At 45.8% G+C, this 23,428-nt stretch overlaps 1 protein-coding gene across 6 annotated transcripts; it reads left to right on the top strand.

Moving 5' to 3' along the window:
* The first annotated feature begins 341 nt into the window (after positions 1–341).
* On the top strand, positions 342–23,162 carry ZDHHC1 (zinc finger DHHC-type containing 1). Of its 6 annotated transcripts, none has more exons than XR_010070937.1 (12): positions 342–469; positions 2,952–3,170; positions 4,873–4,935; positions 6,036–6,137; positions 6,974–7,098; positions 8,247–8,405; positions 11,877–11,989; positions 17,758–17,843; positions 18,462–18,555; positions 19,500–19,602; positions 19,969–22,523; positions 22,667–23,162. XR_010070937.1 is itself a non-coding variant. In XM_063334084.1 (11 exons), the coding sequence occupies exons 2-11, from the start codon at positions 2,952–2,954 to the stop codon at positions 20,502–20,504; spliced, it is 1,713 nt and encodes a 570-aa protein (XP_063190154.1). In that variant the 5' UTR covers positions 342–469; the 3' UTR covers positions 20,505–23,162. The 6 variants fall into 6 exon arrangements, 1 of the variants encoding a protein (XP_063190154.1); XR_010070936.1 differs by lacking the exon at positions 4,873–4,935 and adding an exon at positions 5,226–5,401; XR_010070940.1 differs by lacking the exon at positions 342–469 and adding an exon at positions 3,338–3,371 and having other exon boundaries at positions 3,152–3,170; positions 4,819–4,935.
* The last annotated feature ends 266 nt before the right edge of the window (positions 23,163–23,428 follow it).

A 23,428-nucleotide genomic window follows, 5' to 3' on the forward strand; every position in this document is an offset into this window, starting at 1 on the left:
GTGAGCCCCTGGCCCAGGTTGCCCAGAGAAGCTGTGGCTGCCCCATCCCTGGAGGGGTTCAAGGCCAGGCTGGACGGGGCTTGGAGCAACGTGGTGTGGTGGGAGGTGTCCCTGCCCAGGGCAGGGGGTGGCACTGGGTGGGCTTTAAGGTCCCTTCCAACCGAAACCATTCTATGGTTCTATGAATCTGACTAATCCCTAACACCCACCCCACCATGGCAAAACTTTGCGAAGCGATCCAGCGAGGCCCCCCTCCCTGCACGGCTCCGTGTCCACCCCGCAACCGCCATTTCGCGCCCGCGGTATTTCGTCCCCTTCCCCCCGCCGTAGCCCCGGCCGTTGCCATGGCGACGGGCACAGCGGCCTGAGGCGCCGGGAGCCGCCGTTTCGGCCTCAGCTGGAGGCCCCGTTACCCGCCGGGGCATGAGGCGGGGACGGGGCCGTTCTCAACCGTCTCTGCGGGGAGAAGGTGAGTAAAAGGCGATGGGGGAGCCGAGGGAGGCGGCTGCCCGGCGGGGTCCCGGCCTCCGGTGCTGGCCCGTAGGGCCCAGAGAGGTTGCTCCCTCTCGCTGCCCGGCGCTTGGCTGAACGTCGGAAGGGGCCAACCTGGTAACTCCCGGCTGATTTACCGTTAACTAGTATAGTCAACAACCAGCGTCAGCTCAGTTACCTCTCCGCAGTCTGAGGTGACTGTGTAAGCCCTGATGGTGATTTCATACCCTGCTTTTTGTAGTCAGCCTTTTCTGTAGCTAGGTAGGAAGGGGTGTCGGTGACGGGAATACGCGTCCCCTGTGAGGACAGGCTGAGAGACTTGGGGGGGTTCAGCCTGGAGAAGAGAAGGCTCCGGGGAGACCTTCCAGCCCCTGCCAGGCCCTAAAGGGGCTCCAGGAAAGCTGGGAAGGGACTCTGGATCAGGGAGGGGAGCCACAGGACGAGGGGGAAGGGGTTTACACTGAAAGAGGGGAGTTTTAGATGAGATATTGGGAAGAAATTGTTTGCTGTGAGGGTGGTGAGCCCCTGGCCCGGGTTGCCCAGAGAAGCTGTGGCTGCCCCATCCCTGGAGGTGTTCAAGGCCAGGCTGGATGGGGCTTGGAGCAACGTGGTGTGGTGGGAGGTGTCCCTGCCCAGGGATGGGCTTTAAGGTCCCTTCCAACCCAAACCATTTTGTGATTCTGTACCCACAGCATAGGGCACACTGCTGGGAAGGGGAGATGGTGTATCCTTAAGTCTCTTCACATCTAGCTGTTTTTCATCACTATGGGCAGACAGTCAGTGTGTCAGCTACAAGAGAATCCCTCGAGTCGTAAGGGAAAGGCAAGAGGAACTTTGCATCCGGAAAGGGCCACACAAAGCGTGACATGTGGCTTTTTTCCTTCTTGAGGGTCTGTTAGCAGGCAGAAGCTCCTGGGGGATGGTGGCAGCCTCAGGGTTGGTTCAGCCAGGAGGTAGCTTTAGTCGCAATTCACCACGTAAAAAATTCTGTCAAATTGTACAACATTTTTGACATTAAATAACATAATGTTCAAAACATCTGGTGTTATAAAACAGCAAAGTCTTGGAGCAAAACAGGGATTTCCAGGGTCTGGGTGGGTCTGGGTCCCTGGACCAGGCTTTTTTCTTCAAATAATCGGAGGGGTTTTTGTAACAGGTAGCTCAAAGTGACGCGCAAGCAAGTTTTCAACAACCTTATGAGACAAATGTTACCTGATTAGTAACTGTTTCTCATCATTGATGAACTGGTTGCCATGTAGCAATTGGAACTGTGAATGCAGACAAATACTGCTAAGGTCTTCAAAGACTGAAGTTAGGATTTTAGGACTTTTTTCTTTCCAACCTGCTTGTTGCTAAGACTGTGCTGATGAGCATAAATTACGTTCTTTTATATTCTTACCCACTGCTTCTCTACCAGTTGACCCCAGAAGACATTTCCAGCCCTTTGCTTAGGACACATGCAGGACCGTTGGGGTACCAAGACCTGAATCATTCTGCTCGCTGTTGTTAACCTTCCGTTGTTAAAAGCTCATCCTTGCCCTGTGGCAAGCAGAAAGCAACAATAATAATCCAACACAAATTGAAAAAAAGGAGAAATCACTTCTAAGCTCGTAGCTGTTGTGCAAACAGGAATCATAAACATCAAGAACTTTGCAGGTTGTGGTTCGTAACTCATCTTTGCAGTTAAATCTTGCTTTCTCCTGCCAGGAGTCCAGACACTGTAGGACAGCTGAATAATCGAGCTGCTTCCTGCATGGACGTCCTGCATACGTAACTTTCTGTTTTGTTCTTCTAGCGGCAGTCGGCTTTGTACTTGTGGAGTAACTCCTGCTTCTTTTCCCCTTTTTTGTCATTAAATTATCAGTTCACTTTTTCAGTTCCTAGTCTTTCCACTTCCTTTGTTGCTGACAAAGGAGTCTCTGTTTGCTTGGATGCTGTGTAGTGCTAAATTGCGGTTCCAGACCACATGCTCCAGTGGGGCCACCTGCTCTCACTACATTTCTTTGCACTAGCTGGAAGGCAAACATGGCATATCTGAGACAGGTGAAAGCATTTTTTCTGCCATCATCCATTTCTCACATGAACACATCCCCAGACCACAGCATATCATACTCCATCCCTGGACTGCCGCTGGAATACCCCCTTTCCTCTTTTTGCTCAATTTAGGTCAAGATCCATTCGAAGGCTGACAAAACCTGCAAGTTTCCCCTAACTGAAAGTCTGGGGTATTGTTGTTTCATGCAGACATCAGCACTTGCTTTTAAAGTCTGTAATTGTTTTTCCCCTTTTGTTACTATCGACCACAAATTCCCTGTGCAGAGAGAAGTGTCACCTCAGATGTGTCGTTGCTTTAGTCTCTCCAACTTTCTGTCCACCTTGGTGCATATCTCCAGGACCGGGGTCCCCTCATAATATTTTTGTATCATGTATTTTTTGTTTTCCGTTTTTGATTTCTATAGATGAATATCTGCAATAAACCTCCTAATAAGACAGCTCCAGAGAACTTGGCCGAAGCTGTTCCCGAGGTGCCGGTCCAACGTGCTCGAAGGAATGGCTGGAGCTTGCCGCTGCATGTTTTCCAGGTTATTGCCTGGTTGCTGTACATCTTCTTTGCGCTGGTTGGCTTTGGAATCCTGGTTCCTCTCCTGCCCCGCCACTGGCTACCTGCTGGCTATATCGTATCCTTTGGTCAAGAGGAGAACATGGACTGTAATAAACTATCGGTGGGATTTTTTTAAAAAATAGTTGTTAGGTAGCATAGAAAGCATAGGAGGAAGCAGCTGAGCCAGAATGTTTTTCTGAGCGACAAACATAATCTTGATCCTTTCCTGTCTATAAAAAACAGTTGTTTTGAGATCCTCTCTGCCCTTATGCTTTAGGTAGGTCGATAATGTTCTGCTTGTTTCCTTCATCACTCACTGCTAAGGTTTCTATCTTTGCCTCTGAGGCTCTTCTGCTGTCTACTTCTGCCTATGTGTCTCCTCTGTTTTACATTATTCTTCTCCAAGGGTGCTGCAGGGTTTGAGGGAGACCATACTAAAAAAGCCCCTTCTGAAACACCCTTGCCAAGGTTGGCAACGACACCTCCCTGTGCTGACTGACTGAGTCTTGAAAGGCAGCTTTATATGTTAATGATTCTACGGTGTGGTTGCTTGGCAGCTGATCTTCTCCCAGGGCCCTCTCGTGTCCTCTGTAGAAAATCTGTGTTTGAAAGACGAGGATGTGTAGTGTGAACCGCAGAGGAGAGGTCTGTCGTGCAACAGATGAAGAGGGTATCCTGAAATTTGAATTTAGTACTTACCAAGTTGGTTCATAACTTGTGAGCGTTTGCTTTTGTCATCTCTTTGGTAACATCTTCTTGGTGAAAATAAAATCGACTAAGTGGCTCAGTGCTGCTTAGCACTTAGTGCTTTCTTAGCAGAACCAGATAACCAAGAAATAGAAGAGACTCCTGGGAAAAGTTCTGAAGAGATGGGATTAGCACTTACTTCATTTATACTTTGGATTTGTGTTATGTCCATGGAGCCTTGGATATGTTTGGGATGCTTTTACTTGTCATTGTTTTAGTTACACCTGTGGGATTTAGGCTTTAATATCATTAGCTCACAGTGGTCTTACATCTACCTCTTACCCAAATCCTTGGTATTATCACAGTTCAAACCAAATACTTTCATAACTCAATCTAAAGTCAGTCTAATTCAACAGATTCATGTATCCCAAAGTTTTACTGCCGGTTAATTAAGCACTAATGTCTCTTTTGTGTCATAGGCAAATCCCTTCCCATTCTGCTACACCAGGCGTCAGAGCTCCAGTCAGCTAGGCCTCTCAAAGACCTTTTTTTTCCTTACTACAGTGCTCTGTTTTCCATAGACATTAGTATGATCAACAACGTGCACATGTGGGTGTATAACAAATAAACCAGAAGGTTAATTTCTGCACACGTGCTCATTTAATCGCAGCATATTGAGAAGCAAACTCTCAAGCACAGTGGTACTCCAGGCATGCAGGAGTGCTGCTTTCTGTTTGTATATTCTTACATATTTGTCTGTTCTTTCCAAATGTCAGCAGTTACTTCAGGTGTCTGATCAAAAGTACTGCTAAAGTGTATTTGCTCTGACTTGCTACGGCATTTAGAAGTAAAAATCCACGCAGGTAATATTTGACGCAACAATGACAAATCCTGGATACTGTCTGTCTGTAAATTGTGTAGGAGCCTGCTTTAAAGAGGTGATCCTCTTCCTTGGGATTCTGACTAAGGAGAAGGAAAGCAAAGTGATCACTATTAGTTCCTTGATGTGACTTTTTTTTTTTTCCCTTTCTCGGAAGTTTGGTCTTGTGAAGGGGCACATGCATGGCCTTAACTGACTGTTCCTTTCCAAGGAGTCTGTACGGACTAAGAGACGGGGACCTACACCAGCAGTCCGCACCTGGGGTCAGATTCTGGTAAGTAAAGGTAATTTGTAAAAACTCGTGTGTTAGGACGGACGTTTCTGTGAGGCAGGGTAATACATAATAAGGAGTGTTGTTCCTGTAGATTTAGTTATCTTTTTCCAGGTGATATTTATTACAGCGCAAACGTCTCTGTTATTAAAGCTCAGATTAATGTGCTGCAACCAGTTATACAGTGATTTCTAATTCTAAGCCATGTATTTCCCATCTGTGTGGGCTTTGTGTATTAAGGATAAAAATTTATGTATTAAATCACTCATACAATCCTTAACTGTGTACTTCAGTGTCCAGGGGTGTGCTTTATCTACCATTTAGTTGTTCATCTTACTGCAGTCTCCATTGATCCTGCGGATGCAAATGTGCGAGACAAAAAATATCTAGGGCCTCTGGCCACCTTCAATCGTAATCAACACGCACATGTCATTGAAAACCATCATTGCCATGTCTGTGATGTAGATGTGTAAGTATCTTCTCTTTTCCTTCTACTACTCTGTCTTCTTCACCATTACACTTCACCGTTAGTCTTCAGTGTTAGACTTTAAGATGGAATTTGAGCCCCTGAAGCTCTATAGCACGAGTTAAACTTCATCCTGTGGCAGGGCTCAGTTAATTCGGTAGGTGCCCGCCGTCAGGTGTGCACATGGTTCTGTGTTTTATTTAATTGCTCACATGTTGTGTGGAGAGGACTGTAGTGTTCTGTGTTATCCGGATGTTGGTGTTGGACCTAACAACGTGTAGTGTGTGCATATGTGCTTGTATCTGGCTAGATGCTAACGCGGTAGCAGGAAATGCTCAGAGGGCAGGCGTTAAGATCAAGCTTTGTAGACTTGCTAAACGGTTTCATATAAGAAATCAGCAATCTCCAAATTAGAAATCACACAGTGTGTTAAAAAGGCCAATTTTGCTGTGTTTGGGATTGCGGTCCAACAATGGCTGATACGGCCGATGCGTTGGGGTGTTGAAGTATTGCTGATGGAGAAGGTTTTCTCACTATAACCAGGATCTCTACTGCTCTCTCCCCCTGTATTTGTGCCACTGGAAAGTCAGGGTAATGAGCTGGTGCTGCCAGGCTAACGCCACCCTTTCTTTGGCAGGAGCGCCAAGTCAAAGCACTGTGGAACTTGCAACAAGTGTGTGTGTGGCTTTGATCACCACTGCAAATGGCTCAACAACTGTGTGGGAGAGAGGAATTACTGGTAAGAGCCTGGCATTGTGACAGGAACACAAGACTGCAGCAATAGAGTTGCCCCTTTTCTTCCCAAGATTCTCCTGCATCTCAGTCCAGCCTGTACCCAGCCACACAGAACCACTTTTCTTTCAGGCCCCGGCCGAATGAAATCGGTCATGAGAAAACAAGATGGACAAAGCAAGCATGATTATGACATTCAAATAACCAGGGATAAAACTCCAACACTTAGAATTTTGTAGCTGAACATCTACGAGTAAAAACAGAGAACATAATCTTATTATTTGGTATTAAGAAGAGCTTATGGGATATTAATTGGGTGTCCTTAATGCTTCTGAGCGCTGAAGTGGGAATATAGAACCATGATTGCGCTGTTCCCATCTCTGAAACAACCTGCATCCAGATTCCATGCTTTCCCTACGAGACTTGCCAGCTGACAGGGGTTACAGCAGCATGTAGGCACCTCTAAGCTGTGCCAGGTTTAAGATAGAGAATAGGGAGGCTATCGCTGATTATTCCTTCTCAGTTTACTTTCCTCCACTAAAACCACACGGAAAGGGAAGAGTTGTTACTGCTGGGTGCCACGTTACGCTGCCTTCAGGTCTTGTGCAGGGAGCTCTTTTTCTGTGCTGGATACACTTGCCTGTTTTGTAACCACAGTTGCTCTAAAGGGTCGCAGTTTAGTCCCTCGGGGTAACAAATCAGGAATTAGACTGTTAGCCAGTATCTATTGTAAGTGTAAGTAATTCGGGATAGCTGTCTATATCTGTCTTCGTTAGAGGTTAGGCCTTTGAATTGTATTTGTGATGTTATTGAAGCCACTCAGACTTCTGACTTTCTTGGCAGGCTCTTTCTGAATAGCGTGCTGTCTGCCATTCTGGGTCTTTGTCTTCTGCTGCTCGTCGCTTGTTACGTCTTCGTGCAGTTCTTCATTGACCCCACGATGCTTCGCTCCGACCGGCACTTTGATGGTACTGGCAGTGCTTCAGTTGAGCCTCCCGAGAATCAGCCAAGAATATCTCAATATGGGATTGGATTCTGTGGGCTCTCCCGCTGAGTAGGAACTCCCATTCCTTACTCCTTCAGTTTTGTGCTTCTGGAAGAGTATCTCCGCTCAGCTGGACAGAACATCTTTCCGTCCAGAGCTAACTGATCTCCCTAAGGCAGACACAAGATTTCATAGGCCTTGTTATGATTTGAGAAACCCTTAACAATTTGTTGTCGTTTAGATAGTTATTCTCTTACCCAATGACCCCTCCCCATCCATGAAGGGAAATTGGGGAAAACAAGGAAACACGAGGGTTGAAATATAAATAGATTTAATAGAATCGTAGGATGGTTCGGGTTGGAAGGGACCTTAAAGACCAACTAGTTCCAACCCCCTGCCCTGGGCAGGGACACCTCCCATTAGACCAGGCTGCTCAAAGCCTCATCCAGCCTGGTTTTGAACACCTCCAGGGATGGAGCATCCACAGCTTCCCTGGGTAACCTGTTCCAAATAGGATAAGACTAGGTAATTAACATTAATAATACTAAAGAACCAGTATTGATCCCGATACTAATATAAAACATACAAGAATTATGCTCAGCTAATTATATCAGCAGGAAGCCGTGCACTCCCAGCAGCCAATGTGGGACCCTGTGAGCGCTGTGGCTTCAGGAGGAAGGGAAGGGCTCAGGGCTCTGGCACCGGGGCAAGGAGTTCTCTGGACCACCGCCATCAAGGGAGAGAGTGACTACATAGCAAACTTTCTAATTTATATTGAATGTGCCGTTCATGGTATGAAATAATCCTGTTGGCAGCTTGGGTCAAGGGCCTGGGTTTTGCTCCTCCTTGTCCCCGCACCTGGCAAGGCTCGAAAACTCTGAGACCTTGAATCCCCCCCCTTGAATGAAGTAAATATTTTCCTGTATTCAGACAGTAGAGTCTTCTAAAAGTGCAGTTTTCCCAAGCATTAGAGAATAAATTAGCCTCGTGTTACCCAAACCAGGACAGGCCTCCACTGCATAATGGGTCTGCTGCTACTTTTGAGTTAACAATATTTCCAGCTGTAAAGTTTAGTTAGAGATACTTAATACCCGGACAATCTCCTTACCTCCAACTCTTTTTGTTTTACAGCTCTGAAGAACCACACACACCGTTGGTTTGTGTTTCTTCCTGCAGCTCCTGTTGAGACTCGGGCATCTGCCATTTTGGTCATGGCTGGGATTTTTATTCTTCTCAGCCTAATGACCGTGATCCTGCTAGGCCACCTCTTGATCTTTCACATCTATCTCAGTAGGTATCATGTTCCTGTCACCTGCATAGCCGTTTCCTTTCCGCTTAGCTACTTCTACTCATTCTCCATTCACTGTGTGTTCACCCGTGTCACAAATATACGCTTATTGTGCAAGATTGCCATTGAAAACGTAGAAAATTTGTGTTTAACATTATACTTCTGATTTGCCTCCAGTACCAGGTAGGCTTATCAGTCCACGTACAATATGGGGCTTGCATTGAGCCCAGGTGTCTAAGCTGTGTTATCCCAGAACTGAAAGCACGTGGGAGAGCAGCAGAGAGGCCAGGTGGGATGAACTGGTTAATTCCAGCTCAGTGCCAGCAACAGCAGATTCCACCTGGCTCCGCGTGCGGACTTTTGAGTGTCTTCACTGTGCTCCCCAGTACTTCTGTTGTGTGAGAGAGCCTGTTTCTCCATTACCCAGAGAAATGCGGATGGTGTTGATCTAAATTTCTAATAGAGGCCTGACGTCCAGGTCAAGGCCCCTTTATGGAAGCTGTATCGTATCAGCACTAAATGACTGGTGGAATTCAGAGGAGAGGCTTTCAGAAAGGCTTCTCGTTAGATCTCCTACTTGTTGCTCTGTCAAGAAGGGATATTTATGTTTGTTTATGTACGGATGGGCATCAAAAACCTTTATTCAGCCATCGTCTAAAATGAAGCCAATGCTGTTTGGCTGCCTGACATAACTCATGATGAGAAAAGATCTTACGCTTGCAGTAGTTGGTGGTGCCAAAACCAGGGAAGAAAGGATGTGGTGGAAGAGAAGTGAGGACAGCGCTTACAGAGGATCCTTGCATGGATTTTTAGGGAGTCAGTTAGCAGCGATGCAGGCGCCAACACAAACTAGGTCAGCACAAACCAGTGCAGTTCCAGGAGCAAGATAGTTACGCTGCTGAAGTGTAGTGTTTGATAGGTGAGTGCTCCTCAGCTGGCATTAACCGTACAGGCAGTGAGATCGTTGACTGTCCTTTTGCTTTTACAGCCTCTTTGAGTGGAACTTAAATTTGGTCTCGCTGCGATTTTGCTTTGTTGGTGGAATTGAAAGTTGACTTTGCCAGGTTAATGGCGATGCCTGGAGGTATCAAAAGTCCATCTAGCACTGTAGAAAGACTAAAAGCATAACAAAGCAGGGGCCACTCCAGGAAGATTTCCTTTGGATGAAAAAGAAAGGATTATTCGGTTTAGTGACGAGTGCTATTTATCCTGTCTTTGTGTACCGCTTCCACAAGAGGGTGCTCCCTCCTTGGCTAAAGACATGCTTTCTCTTGTCAAACAGAAACCTGGCGTGTGTTACACCAGTTCTGCTCAGCGTTTCAGGTTTTTTTTGGTGCTGTTGTCTTGGGGTGATTTTTTTTTTCCCCCCTCTTTCAGAATAAATTTTGAGCCAAATTAACTTTTATTTCTGGCCCAATTTAAAATCTTTATGACTTACATGGAAACAGAATTTAATTATTGTTAATTTTTGTTAACGTTTTGTTACATTAAAATCTGCTACCCTGATGAAACTGGCTCCAGCTGTGCAGAAGTGCAGTGTGTAAGTCCTTGCTTAAAAGGAGTGATGTTACCGTATTGAAGGAATATATTACGTGCTACATCCGAGTAGGCATTACCCTTACAATTCCTTACAACTGGGATTCAGGGAGATAAGACAAAGTATGTCTGGTTTAAGTTCCTCTTATTTCACATGTCTAATTGTCAATAGTCTCATCTGAAATCTTCAAGGTAGACGGTGTTGGAATGAATTCTATAACCCTTGCTGGGACTAGAAATACACTTGACCAATTAAAACGTCATTACTGTTCATAAGTATTTCTTCATAAACTTCATATTTCTTCTTTTTTTTTTAATAATTAAATCACAGAAAGAAAATAGTACCCCTGTGAGGGGTATTGCCTTTAAGTTTCACATAAATAAAAACTAGCTTAAGTCGGATATGACTATGAAAATTTTAGAATCTATTTTTGTTACAAGCACAGTGAAATTTTCAGAATTACTGTCCTGATTTTAATTACTCACTGCTGTCACTCAAAAGGAAGGAAGCAGGTCCATGTGTTCAAAATTACTGGTCTTGATTGAGACTCAGTTCTTGAGGCATTCAGGGAAGCATGGCCCTTCAGAAGCTTGGAGGGAGGATTTCTTTTTTCTTCCTCCAATACTTAAAGGCCAATAGTAAAGCATAATAAACAGAAAAAAAATAGTAGGAAATGTAAGAAAGGGATATAGGAAAGGATATGGGGCTTTTCACAAGCTATGATTCTATGTTGCACAGTACGTGCTGCGGTGTTATCTGGATAGACGAATGCTACACTAAATAGCTCTATTAAAATATTTTAAAAGTTGCACTGTTAAGTATTCAGAAACCAATGAGCTCTAAACTGCAAATGGTTTATCACCCTTTGCTCCTGAAGCAATTTTCTGTTTCTCCAATAAAGCATACGGTACAATTCTAGGAGCATTTTCCAGCACCCTGCACTGTCCCCATTAAGTGCATTCACTAATCACTTGGCTGCAGACTCGCTTCATTTTTACGCTCCGTCTTCTTGGCCAAATGGATCTTGAATTCTTATTTCTTCATAAGGTCATTGCTTTAACTGGAGGGGCACCTTCTCCTCTGCTCTCACCCGCTTCCCTGTGTTTAGGGCATGCTTTTGAGAGGTAAGATATTACTGATACAAATATCTTCAGGCAGAGGAAGGATTTCATTCTGGATGTCCCACGTCCTAGGCATCTGCTTGAACTGCTATGCTTCTGTAAAAAGGAAGAATGACTACCAGGCTGTGCACTGAAAACCTTCAGCATCCATTTCTGGGTTTTGTGGTCTAAAAATACTTGCCATAACAGGGTTGTTATGGGAGGAATGTCTGAGTTTTGGGTCCTCCTAACTTTTTGGGTCTCCTGAAGAAACCAAGCTGCTCAGAAATGTCACATGCTTTTGATCACTCATGGAAGCAGATGTGTTGGTCCGTGGGAGTCCTTCAGAGTACATAAACGTGGGCGCCTAGGAACCCTGAACACGTCTGTTTGGCACCAGACAGGTTGGGCATTTAATGCTCACTGTTTTGGACATCAAGTGTCTCAATATCCTCTATGGAACGCACTAACGTGCTGAATTTCTTTTCTCCATTTAGCATCACATACTTTCTCACTACTCACTGAGCTTTCTGTATGATGCAGATCTTGCCCTTATTGGGTATCACTAATGGATTTGCTCTGAAATGAGCGTAACAAATTACTACGGTATAGAAGGCTGTACCATGTACTTTTAGAAGAATAGTGAGACTATGAGAAAGTGCGATGATGACAATAAAGGATATAATAAGATATACAATGCAAAGGTACTTTTGACTTAAGAATGTCGGTCTTTTCATGTTTATGGTTACTATTTGATTGTATAGTTATTCAGACTGTGTAAGTGTAATCAGGGAGTGGCATTTCCTGCACTGACAGCTCGCTCTCTTTCCTCCCAGTGTGGAACAAATTAACGACGTACGAGTACATCCAGCAGCGGCGTCCCCAGCAAGAGACGAAAGAGGAAGACAAGCACCAGGAGTCTTGTCCCTCTGAAGTGAGACCCAGTCAGGTACTCATTGTACTTGCAGTCCATTTCTCAAAAACAGCCTCACTTTTCCGCAGTGTAAAGTTTGCTTCAATTCTGTGAGCTCCAAATTTTAGAGACAGTTGCTAGAGATAAGACTTTAGAGGTACTTTGGTGGAGTTGAGTAGGATGCGAGAGAGTGCAAGGTCTGTAATGCGATGAACACATTAGGCATAAGCAAGTAGTGCTTTCAAAGGAATCAATCCCACATACTCTCTTCCTCCACCACTTGTTTTGGGCCCTGTACTATCTATTCTTTTCTGCCAGCGCAGCTGTTTGTTACAGTCATGCAGTGAACAGGGTGGGGGAACTCATCTGGGTAAGAATAAACTTCACTTAAAACAAATAGTTGAGCTTGTGTTTAGCTGGCCCAGTTCCCTCCCATTTGGATTTCGCCTGTGTCAGCACGAAGGAAGATGATGAAGAGCGGGAAGGGTCCTGTCACTGGAAAGGACGGGACCCTCTTTTTGGGTGGCAGTGCACATCTTGTTGGCTTCTGTGGGTGGTATTGCAGGTTATGACTGAAAGCGAGACAGGCTCTAAGGCTGGAGAAACTGGGGCTAATCACTGAGCAGCTAATAATACCAAAGGTTTAACCATTTTGCAAAGGAAAAGGACACCAATCGTGTTCAGAAATGACCCAGATATCTGCTTTTCTTTGAATCGAGCCTACAAAGTGATAAAGGTCCCTGTGATTATCGTGATGTTGATCTGTATTTCTGTAAAGAGTTCCACAAGCTCTTTAATGCTGTTACACTCTGCAGTGGCATATATATTCTGCTATGAATTCAGAGTTCAGTGTGATTTATTTTCCTGCAAAGCAGCTCTATCCCCAGAATTACTCAGAATTTGACTGGGCTGATTCTATACTGGCTTTAGCAGGGGGTTGGACAAGAAACTTCCAGAACTTCTTCCTAATCTAAATTATTCTGCCATTCTGCTGTCCGGTGTAACTTTTAGTTTTGTGCAAGTTAAGTTACCTACTATACAACCAGTTTTATATTTCATAAGAAATTAATTAAATCCAAGCTTCATCCAAGTATTCTGTATAGAGATACTGGGATCTCTCTGGACTCATTCATAGTTTTTCCCTATCAAAGCAAAGGGGAAAGTGAGCTAATTCCCTTTCGTATAATATGGAGACCCCAGCTTTTCATATATATATGTATATTTTACTGTCCTGGAAAAGTTGAACTTTCAGTTTAAACAGAGGTTTCCATAACAACAAAAATATTTGGCACTTTGTCTCATAGAGCTTTGCTTACTATGAAAATGAAAACAATAACAAAGCATTAGCTCTAATCATTTCCTAGTTACTAAATTTTGATTCATACTGAAAATATATCTGAGCAGGGGCGGACTTGGTGTGTGTGTGTGCACACTTGGGCTGTAGCCATTCAGTGATGTTCTCCTGCCTGCGCTGGTGCTTATCTAGATATGTGCGAATATGGTTATTAATTTGAAGCAGCGAGCCTGGAAGAAGCAGGGTGAAAAGCAGTTCTGTGTTTCAGTTAATACCTTGGGGAACAAGAAAGACTGGATGATGCCCAGTAACATTGTTCAGAAAAATGTTAACCCACCAGATTTTCCTTGTTTCTTACATAGCAACCAGAGATAAACACAAACAAATAGATTGGAGTAGGAGTACACTGAGTGACTTGCCTTTTGTAAGCTGTTGACTACAGCCTTCTTTAGCCTGAACACAGAAATCCTTTGTAATTGATCCAAGACATTGCAAGCATAAAATGGGAATCATCCTCTTCCCACTTTTGTCTTAACTGTTCATTCATTTGACGGAGTAAGAAGAACCATGCGTTTCCCCTTTAATGCTTGTTTTGGAGCCTTATTGAAGCTCGGGTATTGGTTTTGGCTGCAGTTTTCCATGTTTGTCTGTAGTTAAGTCTTCAGCTATGTTCGCGTTAAAGGATTCTTGTTCGCGTTAAAGGATTCTTGTTCAGGTTAAAGGATTCTAGTAGAGTCCTTCTCAGGACATGCACAAAGTAAAAGCCCTAATTTTGCACACTTAAATGGCTCAGATGTCACAAAAAATGCAAAACAGTTGGACATATACAGCCTTTGCCTCTATTACTATACCCAAAGCAGGATGTGCAAGTAACAGTTCATTCTGTAGGCAGCTGCTTAGCAGTCCAAAGAAATATAAACTAAACCAAAACTGATGCTTTAATGCATAATTGCATTTATACCAGGGAGCTGGCCTTCACAGTGAGGCCAGCTGGGATGTGATTTTTTTTTCACATTCCTAAAGCTTTGAACTTGTGGACATTGCTTCATGTTGGTGAGCTTTGACTTCGAATAACAACTGCGGATTTTACTCACCTTCCCTTACATTTTCAATAGTTTCTCTCTTCCAGCGTCTGGTTAGGATCAACCCAGTCTTCACTCTCAGGCTCAAAACTTGCGACAGACCCACTTTTCCTGGGACAAGACCCATTTTTTTTCCTGCTCAATTCTGCCTCCCCTCCAGCCAGAGAACATTTCAGGGCGCTGAAGTGGGTGGTAAGAGCAGCTGCAGAGGGCAAGGGAGCTGAATTCATCCTGAAGCTGCAACCGTGAAACTTGGGGCGGGCACAGCTGGTATTCAGCCTCCGGAGGAGGTCTGAGCATGGCCGGGATTTGTAAGGTGGGAATGAACTTGGGTGGTCTGTCCATTTAGCGGTCTGTCGATTTAGCAGGCTGTTTTCAGCAAGAGTAAAAGCTGAATCCTAACAACCCAACTGCCTTGCTGTCAGAGTTGAAGGATGCTGGCTATCACACTAATGACTGTGGGAGCGGAGGGAGGCTGAGGCTCTGCTCTGTGGTTGTAGGAGAGAGAACATTGTATTTTCTACTGATTGAGTCGTCTTCCATTTGCTTCTGCTAGTCAGTTCTAATGGTTTTCTTTCTCTTATGTGGCAGCTTCGGTTATACATAATTTATAGCAGGCTGAAATGAACAAAATGGATTTTAAAAAGCTCTTTCATTACTTGCTTGGACAGAGTTCTTTGTGATATTGTCAAGATGCGTCACTTATTAATCTCCTTTGAAATGCCAGTCCTGCAGTCCTGTTTCTATGCTGTGGACATTGAATCCTGATCGTTTTCAGTTACTGTGCGCAGTCCTACAAGGATGTCTCCTGCTGCAGCTCATTTCAGCCACGGCGTGCTTTCCTCTGAAAAGACCTACATCTCCCCGCACGTGCGCTGACACTGACACGAGATTGTGTCTGGTCTCCTTCATTTGCGACTTGGGTACACGAGGCTTGAATGTCAACGTTAAGAATTGGGTCCCCAAGGAGATTTGAGGAAACGTTTATGTACGTTTGGTGTTTAGTCGATGATGAGCGGTGATGTGACTTGAATTACAAATTCTATTTGAAGTACATGTGGTCAATCTCTGCAGATTATTAATCCTGCACTTGGATAAACCCTGCCTATAACAGCTCCAAATAGTATAATTATCAAATCTGAAAATTGTGATGTTTGGGATTGCTAAACCAATTCCCTTCAAATTTTAGGTTACCACCTATAAAACAGCTGCAAATTCCTTTCCACCTCTTTTTTTTTTTTTTCCTTTACAAGACCAATTAAACTAAGAGCCTGTTACAAAAGGCAACAAGCCTGAAGTCTTTCCAGTTTGGCAACTGTCTTATCTAACAATTACATGAGTCCTGGGGCTCTAGACATCGATGCCAAGATGTTCAAAAGCAACTAGTAATTTGGGCAGTGTCTCTTCTGATGTGTAAGGGAGGCCGGCCAAAGTTGGTCAGATCAGTGAGCTGGCTCTAAGACGAGCGCAGGAGAGCTGTAGTCCCCAGTATCCTCTCCCAGCTCTTGGCAATAAGGTGTTAGGGGCCGGTTTCTCACACACACACACACACACACACACACACACACACACACACACACACACACACACACACACACGCAAACTTTTCTCCTTCTTGAATCCATGTAACATTCAGCACCTTTAGCATCCTGTGTTGGTCAGTGCTTCAGCTTCTTTCCATATCGTGTCAAAAATGCAGCCTTTCTTCTGTTTCTTTTGAAACTACTACTTGATTTTATTTTTTTTTTATTTGATGCTCCCTAAATGTTGTTTTAGAGAGATGGTAAACAAGTATTCCCCATTTGCTTTCTCCACTTGTATCTGCCGCAAGTATTTCCTCTCCTGACTGACAAGCCCTGGCCCATTAGCTGTTTCTGCAGAAACTGCTCCATACCTTTCACTGGTCCTGTCACTCTTCTCTTCCTTGGGAGAAGGAAGAACTGGGAGTACCTTCTTCCAGGTCTCCTGTAGGGGAAGACGCTGGAACACTGTAGAGAATCCAGTGTCCAGACTGCCGATGGCTGTATTCAGTAATGTGAAACTATTTTCTTTTTCTTATGCCTTCCCTTTTCATTCCTATCAGCTGAAACGATTTCTTGGCTGCCACTGTATGAGCAGCTCCGCGAATTCTGCTTCGGAGACCATTGCTTTGTATGTAAAGTTTACACTACTTTCCCCACACGCATCACTTCACATTTTTACATCTAACAATATTGATTTTCATGTGCCATTTTATCACCCCGTAATCCAATATTGCAAGAATCTTCTTCTTTGCGGTTGGCTTTTATTTTTATTGCCTTACATAAGGGAGCATCATCACCAGGCTTCATCTCACTGCTCTGCTCTTTTGTCGATTGTTTATGAATTCGTTGAAGCGCGGAGGCCCTGGGTCTCCCAGGAACCCATTTGTGGGACGTCCAACTTTGACTTCATTTTCTCAAGTTTGCTGGTCAGGCTGCTCAGGCAAATGGGTCTTCAAGAGCTTGTTTAAGCTTTTTTGGAAGCTAATGCCTATCTCATTTAAAATCCCTCCATCTTTACCACCTAAAAGTTACCTTAAAATGTAGGCGTGCCTTTATAGGCACTATGCACTAAAATGTTTGAGAGGAGGTTGTCTTGCTAATTATTCAAGTTTAAGAGCAGCTGAAAAGTAGAGTCAAGGTTCTCCTGAGCACTGTTTATCCTTTTTGACAACGGGGCTTCATACTCTACGTCACTTGGTACTCTGACCATCTCAGCTGTGTCCTTTTGAAGGAGAACTGGGAGCCCTTTTCTGTAATGCAGACGCGTGGATTTAGGAGGCTTATTTGGTGGGTCTTCTTAGATGTTTGTGGAAGTGTGCTGTTTTAAAGTTCAGGATGGCGTTACTTTGAATTCATCTATACCTGAGGCAAATGAGCAATATATCACATTCTTTTGAAAAAACAGCAGTTATTAGCCACACAGGATTAACACAAGAAACAGAAAATACTTTATGTTTTTCCTGTGTGTTGCATGCTTTCGTTTTCATCACCTCCATTTTGAATTTAAAAGGCGTTTTTTGCATTCACCGCCTAACTCCTGTGATTGAACTGTATAACCGATGGAGGCTTTAAGTGATATTTTGAATCGGGTCCCAAGAAGTTATTAAGCTGGTCTCCGTGCGTGTGCTCTGATTTGATTTTGAGTCACATGAAATACTGGCTCGACTAAGTGAATGAATCAGGGACTTCTAATTGTCTGAATCTTGGCTTTCCATCTTCTTCAGCAGCAGGCTCCTGCTGAGTTTCGGCTGTGCTAGCTGTAAGGACAGAAAATGTCTGGCATGTGGCTGAGGAAGGAAGAAGAAGACATCTCTGTAGTCAGAATCCCTCTTCTCCACTCTGTGTGCCTGTATTGATCTGCAAATGTTAATTCTTTTTCTTTTTTTTTTTATTACTGTTTTTCAGGAAGCAGACTTTCTTTCAGGTAACCCTGGCTATACGGACCCTGCTATTCAAGTAGAGGAATTCTCAACAGTAACTTCAGAGAAAAGGTGAGTGAAGCTGTACATAGGAGTCTCCCAGCAGCGTGTATGGTGACTGGGAAATTGTCACCAAAGTCAGTGATGGACCCTAAGACAAAAGTACTTAGGAGAATAGGGAGCGACAGTGTTTTGACCAAGGCATGGTGAAATCTTTGAGTTTCAGGTGTAGGTAAATACCTGCAGGAGTACTTGCCTCCCCTCCCCTGGGAAAATGTCTTTCCTAGAATATTCTGTTTAGGCTCTTTTATATTTAAATTACTTTAAAGCTGCCTGATTTTTCCTATAATTCCTATATTGAGCTCATTATAGTTATATGATTTCAGTTTGTCAAGAGATGAATCACAACAGCAAGGTTTATAACACAGGCAAGCACTCATGGGAAAACACCATCCTTGTCTCTTAATTAATCCTTGCCTATTAACTCATGTCCCTGGGGAAAGGGGAGGAAACCCTTCACATTTTGCACAGGAAAAGGTACCCTGTGGTTTTGCTGGGAGTGCTGTGCAAGGCTTCAGTCAGGCTGATGTGTGTGCGTATGTGTACTGGTCCCGTATGTGCAAGCAAAATGGGCATCAAAATTAAGTCATGTCTAAGGGAAGCGTCTTGTATATTTGCTGTGTGTTTTAGCTTTTCAAAGCTCTATGACCACGACGATGAAGCTGACCCCGAGCAGAGCTCCTCTCCTGACCCCCCATCTTTTCGCTTTGCGGTCCCTTCTCAGGTAAGCAGGAGAAACGCTAGATACCATCACCTCTGCCGCTGACCGTTCACCAACTTGCACGGGTGCACGCTCGCTCCAGTGCAGCCAGGTCACTTCTTTCATACGCATGCTCTCCCTGTCCTCAGCGTGTGGGAGTCCCTACGTCCAAGTGATACTCTCCTGTCTCAGCTCACACGTGTCATCAGATACATTCTGCAGTTCCTTCATAAGCTTGCAGCTCAGCTGTAATGCAACATCTTGCTGCTCCGGTGCGGTCCAGTGACTGAATCTATACTACTTTGTTGATGTAACAAGCTGTGCATGTTTCTGTAGAGCAAAATCCGACAGTTTATACCTTCAAATATGGATGCTAAAGCATCTGCCCCCGGAAAAGATGGTGTGTGTGGGTATGAAGCTTGAGTGTATGAAACAGTTGGCCAAAGTCAAGTTTTCTGAGCTCTTGTTATTCACGTACCAACGTCGAGGTGCTCTGCCCCCTTGCTCAAATGGCAGGTGGTTGTGCTCTCTCCCTTTCCCCCAAGCTTATTCGTCAAAGTCTTGTCATCTAGATGATAAGAAAAATGCCTTTTCAACTATGCTTGTTTTTTGGACAAGAACTATCTTTCCCTTGGGTTTTCCTGTGCTACGTGACTTTTGATCCCCTCTTCTAGTTTAACTACCAGTCTCTCAGACATCATCCTCCAGCTGTTGAGACTACAGCTTAAAGGTACCTACACACAGAGAATCTCTGTGTGTTCATTAAATACCTGTTCTCTATCATTGCTTTATAGTAACTCAGTCTTAAACTATAAAATATTCTTGGTCTTTTGTCATACTTAATGCTCATTATTAAAAATATGAGGAATTAAACAGAGGTAGGAGTTGAAAAGAAAATGAGGGTCTCATTACTTTGAGCTGATAAAGTGACTTCCCTTCTCTTGGACCTCTTGCTTCCACAACAACAGAAAAAAAGAAGAAAGAAGACGCATAAAGCTTCTTCCTCAGCAATGGATGGCGGATCTAAAACACACACTAGACCTTGGCCCTCTTTCCCGGATCCCCACTCAGGTGAGGGCGCACCATTCAGCTTCTCTGCTTCTGAACTGGATTTCTCATTGCTGGCACACAGAAATGAAGTGTGTCATGAAAACCCAGCACTGGCAGAAAGTTAACTCGCCTAAGAAGGGAAAATGAGTGCTTCTGAGTGCTTGGAGATACTCTAAAATGATCAGACTTGAGTACACTGCTGAGTGTAGAATTCTGTGCATTTTCATATCTAATTTTGCATAAATATATGTATGATTTTCTTTAACACTAGCGGATCAGCCGTATCAGAGTTCCTGGGGTTGTTGACATCTTTGTGGAGCTGAGGGTTCTCTCTCTCTCTCTCTCTCTCCCCTCTCATCTTTCTTCTCCCTTTCTTTCCATCTGTAGAGCTCCCAGCCACGGCTGTTGCCACCTCATCTTCCCACAGCCTTCGCCTCTTAGTGCCAGCTTTTCCTCTGAGAGCAGCTGTGCCCCCCAGCAGCATCGGCCTCATCCAGGCGGCGGGACCCCCAGCTGACTATCACTCAGAGTCGGCCGAGTCCATGGATGAGATTCCTGTGGCTCAGACTCGCCTTGGGAGCACGGCCCTTCATAGGCCTCCTAAGAATAACTCAAGCAACTCTCAACACTATCCCTTGTCTGCAGACAGTCCCAGAGGTGACAGGAAGAAAAATGTGTATTCTGGGCACAAGGTAAAAAGGAAAAGCTGCCAGCAAGACAGACACATGGAACAAGACCTGGAACTTTTTTCTAAGATTCCTGCTGTGTTTGTAAGTAAGAGCAGTGGAGAACCTCACGTCTCTCAGCCCACGCCCAGTGAGAGCACATCTGAGCCACACCACAGAAAATGCACCAGCAAGCAGCACGTGGGCAGACATGATCCATGCTTTAAGGACATAAGGACAAACACCACAGTGGCCTAGTTATCCGCTTTCCAAAGCCATAGCCTTGGGGGAAAAGACAAGAGGTTCCCTTTCTGCCTGTTGCTGTTCAAAGCTCTTGACTCCAGTGACTCGTCTTTTTCCCTGGAGGTAGGGGTGTCCCTTTACCTGATGCTGTCCATCTTCCAGCAGAACTAGCTGAGAGGCAGCAAAACCCCCGCTGCATCATTGTTTCTGGCTGCTGCCTCTTCCGAAGCCAGGAGTACCCCCGAGCCCGGTTCCGCTTTCCCTGACAAGGGGGAACAGTCTCCCCTGATAGGACATGCCCAGGGCTGCGACTGGTTAAGTACTGTTAGTGCTCCGTAGAGTGCCAGCTTGCCATCCGACTCCAGCGAGACATTTCTCGTGCCCGACCAAAGGCGAGAGGCAATAAGGTGGCAAACCTGAGGTAGGCATGTTGCTAGAGAGAGCCCGAGTGCTTTCCGTAGGGAGGGGCTGTGCCCTCCTGGCCCTGCGCACACTAGTACTGCAGTAACTTTCTGGGAGAGTGCATGGGGGAGAACAAGGCTGCATCTCTGCTGTTCCCTGCACCCCGAAAACTAAATTTCCCATCTGCCTGCACCCTGTCAGCCTTTGGATCGGGCGCAGGGGCTTCAGTGGGTGCTCAGGAAGTAGCCTCAGGATTGCCCTGTCCCTATACCGCTTTCCACTGTGTGCCCTCACGCCAAGTCCACCAGCACATACTCTGTAAGGTAGCGTAGTTTGACCTGCTCCACCGTCCCAGCAGCCTGGGGTGCCACACAGTGCAGCTTTCCAATCAGAAACTCCGAGACATAGCAGGTCCCAAAACCTTTCCCTTTCCTGGGCTGTCAGATCCACATTAGTCCACAGCCGGTCCTGGAGTCTCTGTATTGCAGACCAGTCCCGCAGCAGACACTGGGGCACGTCGCCAGTGCCTTTGAGCCACAGCACCCTGCGCCGGTGCTGAGAAGCAGAGAGCTGTCTGGGCTGCTGAGCTACAGCTCCGCGGCTTTCCCTGCCCTCTTGGCTTCCCCAGGCAGCATGCCCTGTTCCAAATTCCTGGCGGAGTGCTGAGGCCGGGCCTGCCAGCAAGCCCACATCTGCCTAGCAGCCAGCTACCCTCAGAGCCCGGGATAGCAGCTCCGCACGCATCCCAATGGGCCTAGCTGCCGGCGTGGATGTGCCTGACGCGATGTGTTACCTGCACAGCCACTGTCTCACCAGCATGGCCGGTGCCTTGAGCAACTGGCTTGGCCAGTTGAACCATTTCTGGACAGGCCCCTGGCGCTGCGTGCTGCTGTCGTGTGTGAACACAGGCGCACCAGCAGAGAAGAGGAAGCCTGGGAAGCCTTCATCACCCTACCAAATGTTTTGCACAGATGCAAACATGGAAGCGGATGCACAGAAACCACAAACAACCCTTTCTCCAGACTATGATGGGTGCAGACTGGGGAAAGACAATACGAAGTGGGGGTGTTACGTGAGTCGAGCTAAGCTGTTCCTCCTCTCGCCCTAGCTCGCTCTTGCCAGCGTTCATCAGAAATAGTTCAGAGCAGGACAGGGTGTCTGGGGACAAATGCCCTTTGGGCACAGCCAACACAGGACGGACAGGCTGGACTCCCAGCTTTGAGGTACACGCTTCCCAGCCCAGCTGGTGCCCGTCATCCCAGGGCTCATGCTGGCTTCTGTGCTCTGAGGTCCGCACAAAGTCCACTTTCCCTGGAGCTTTAGGCCCAGATAGTTTTCCTTCTGGGGCGTTCACTAGCAGCGAGAGGCAGGAAGGTGCCCACTGTGTGTGGAAAGCCTCAGCTTGTTCCAGGAGCACCCCAAAATGTCAGCGGCTGGCCCAGCTCCCTCAGGTAGCTCCCCAGCACCATCACCTGGCCAACACCACACTGTGTTGCTCGTGCAGTGGACATTTCATGTAGTGCTTGCCTTGAAGGAGAAGGTAAACCGCTGTGGCTGATGCTGGAAACACAGGATCCTTGCGGAGCTGAAGCTGAAGTAGGGGAGTCCTCCCTTTGCTGAAGGGTTTATGGGGTAAGTATGGCTCACAGGCTGTCCCTGTGACAGTCCTTGGGAAATTCTGGCAAGGCGGCATAGATGCGATCACTGACGCCAGGCTTCTTTAAAGGGTGTCTTACCATTCTTCTCTGTTGTCTGATTTTTGACTCTTGAAACAGCTTGGATGAGGAGCCTTGACTCTTCATCGAATTAAGTGATCAGCACAATTGAAGTCTCATGGAGCTGTTGAAGTCATTATCTCTAATTTGCCTGTGGCCACGCTCCTTGCAGCTTCCCTTGCCGCTGTAAGCAAGGCGGTGTGACCCTTTGGAAAAACAACAGGCGTGTGCGGGAGACCGACCCTTGTGGAGCAGCAGCCAGGGCACTGCTTCTCCGCAGAGACCAGAGCATCTGCTCACTGATGGAGCCCGGTTAGACAAAATCCTCCCAGATGTTTCTCCTCATGTCTGCTGTCACCCAAGAGCACTACACCCTGCAGTAATGCTGGGCTGAGGGTTTTCAAAGGCCAGCTGTCCCTCCAGCCAGAAGGCACTGGTAATTTCTCTCCAGCAGGTGCTCCTGAGCAGACCTCATGTGTTTTCTTACCTGTTGTCCATGCAGAACCAGTCCCAAAGTCACGTATGGAGCTCTTTAGTAGCTCTGTCCACAATAAAGTTTTCTATGCTCTTTGCTAAATAGTTTCCTCCTTTTTTGCAGTCATTCATTTGTGTGCCCAGTTGATGGTCTCCCCTGCTTTTTCCTCCATCTCCGATGTCGCAGCTGGGTTTAGCATGTTGAGCCGTGTGGGGGTGACAGTGGTCCCTTCTCTGGAGGTCTCTGTGGATGTTCGATGGGACTGCCTTCTCTGGGGGGCTGGGAGTGGACCACCTTCTCCAGGAGGTGTGTAACTCCAGCCTGGTTTCTGTGCTGCGGCAGGGTGA

The sequence above is a fragment of the Chroicocephalus ridibundus genome, chromosome 4 (assembly GCF_963924245.1).
Source record: "Chroicocephalus ridibundus chromosome 4, bChrRid1.1, whole genome shotgun sequence".
NCBI classification, from domain to species: Eukaryota; Metazoa; Chordata; class Aves; order Charadriiformes; family Laridae; genus Chroicocephalus; species Chroicocephalus ridibundus.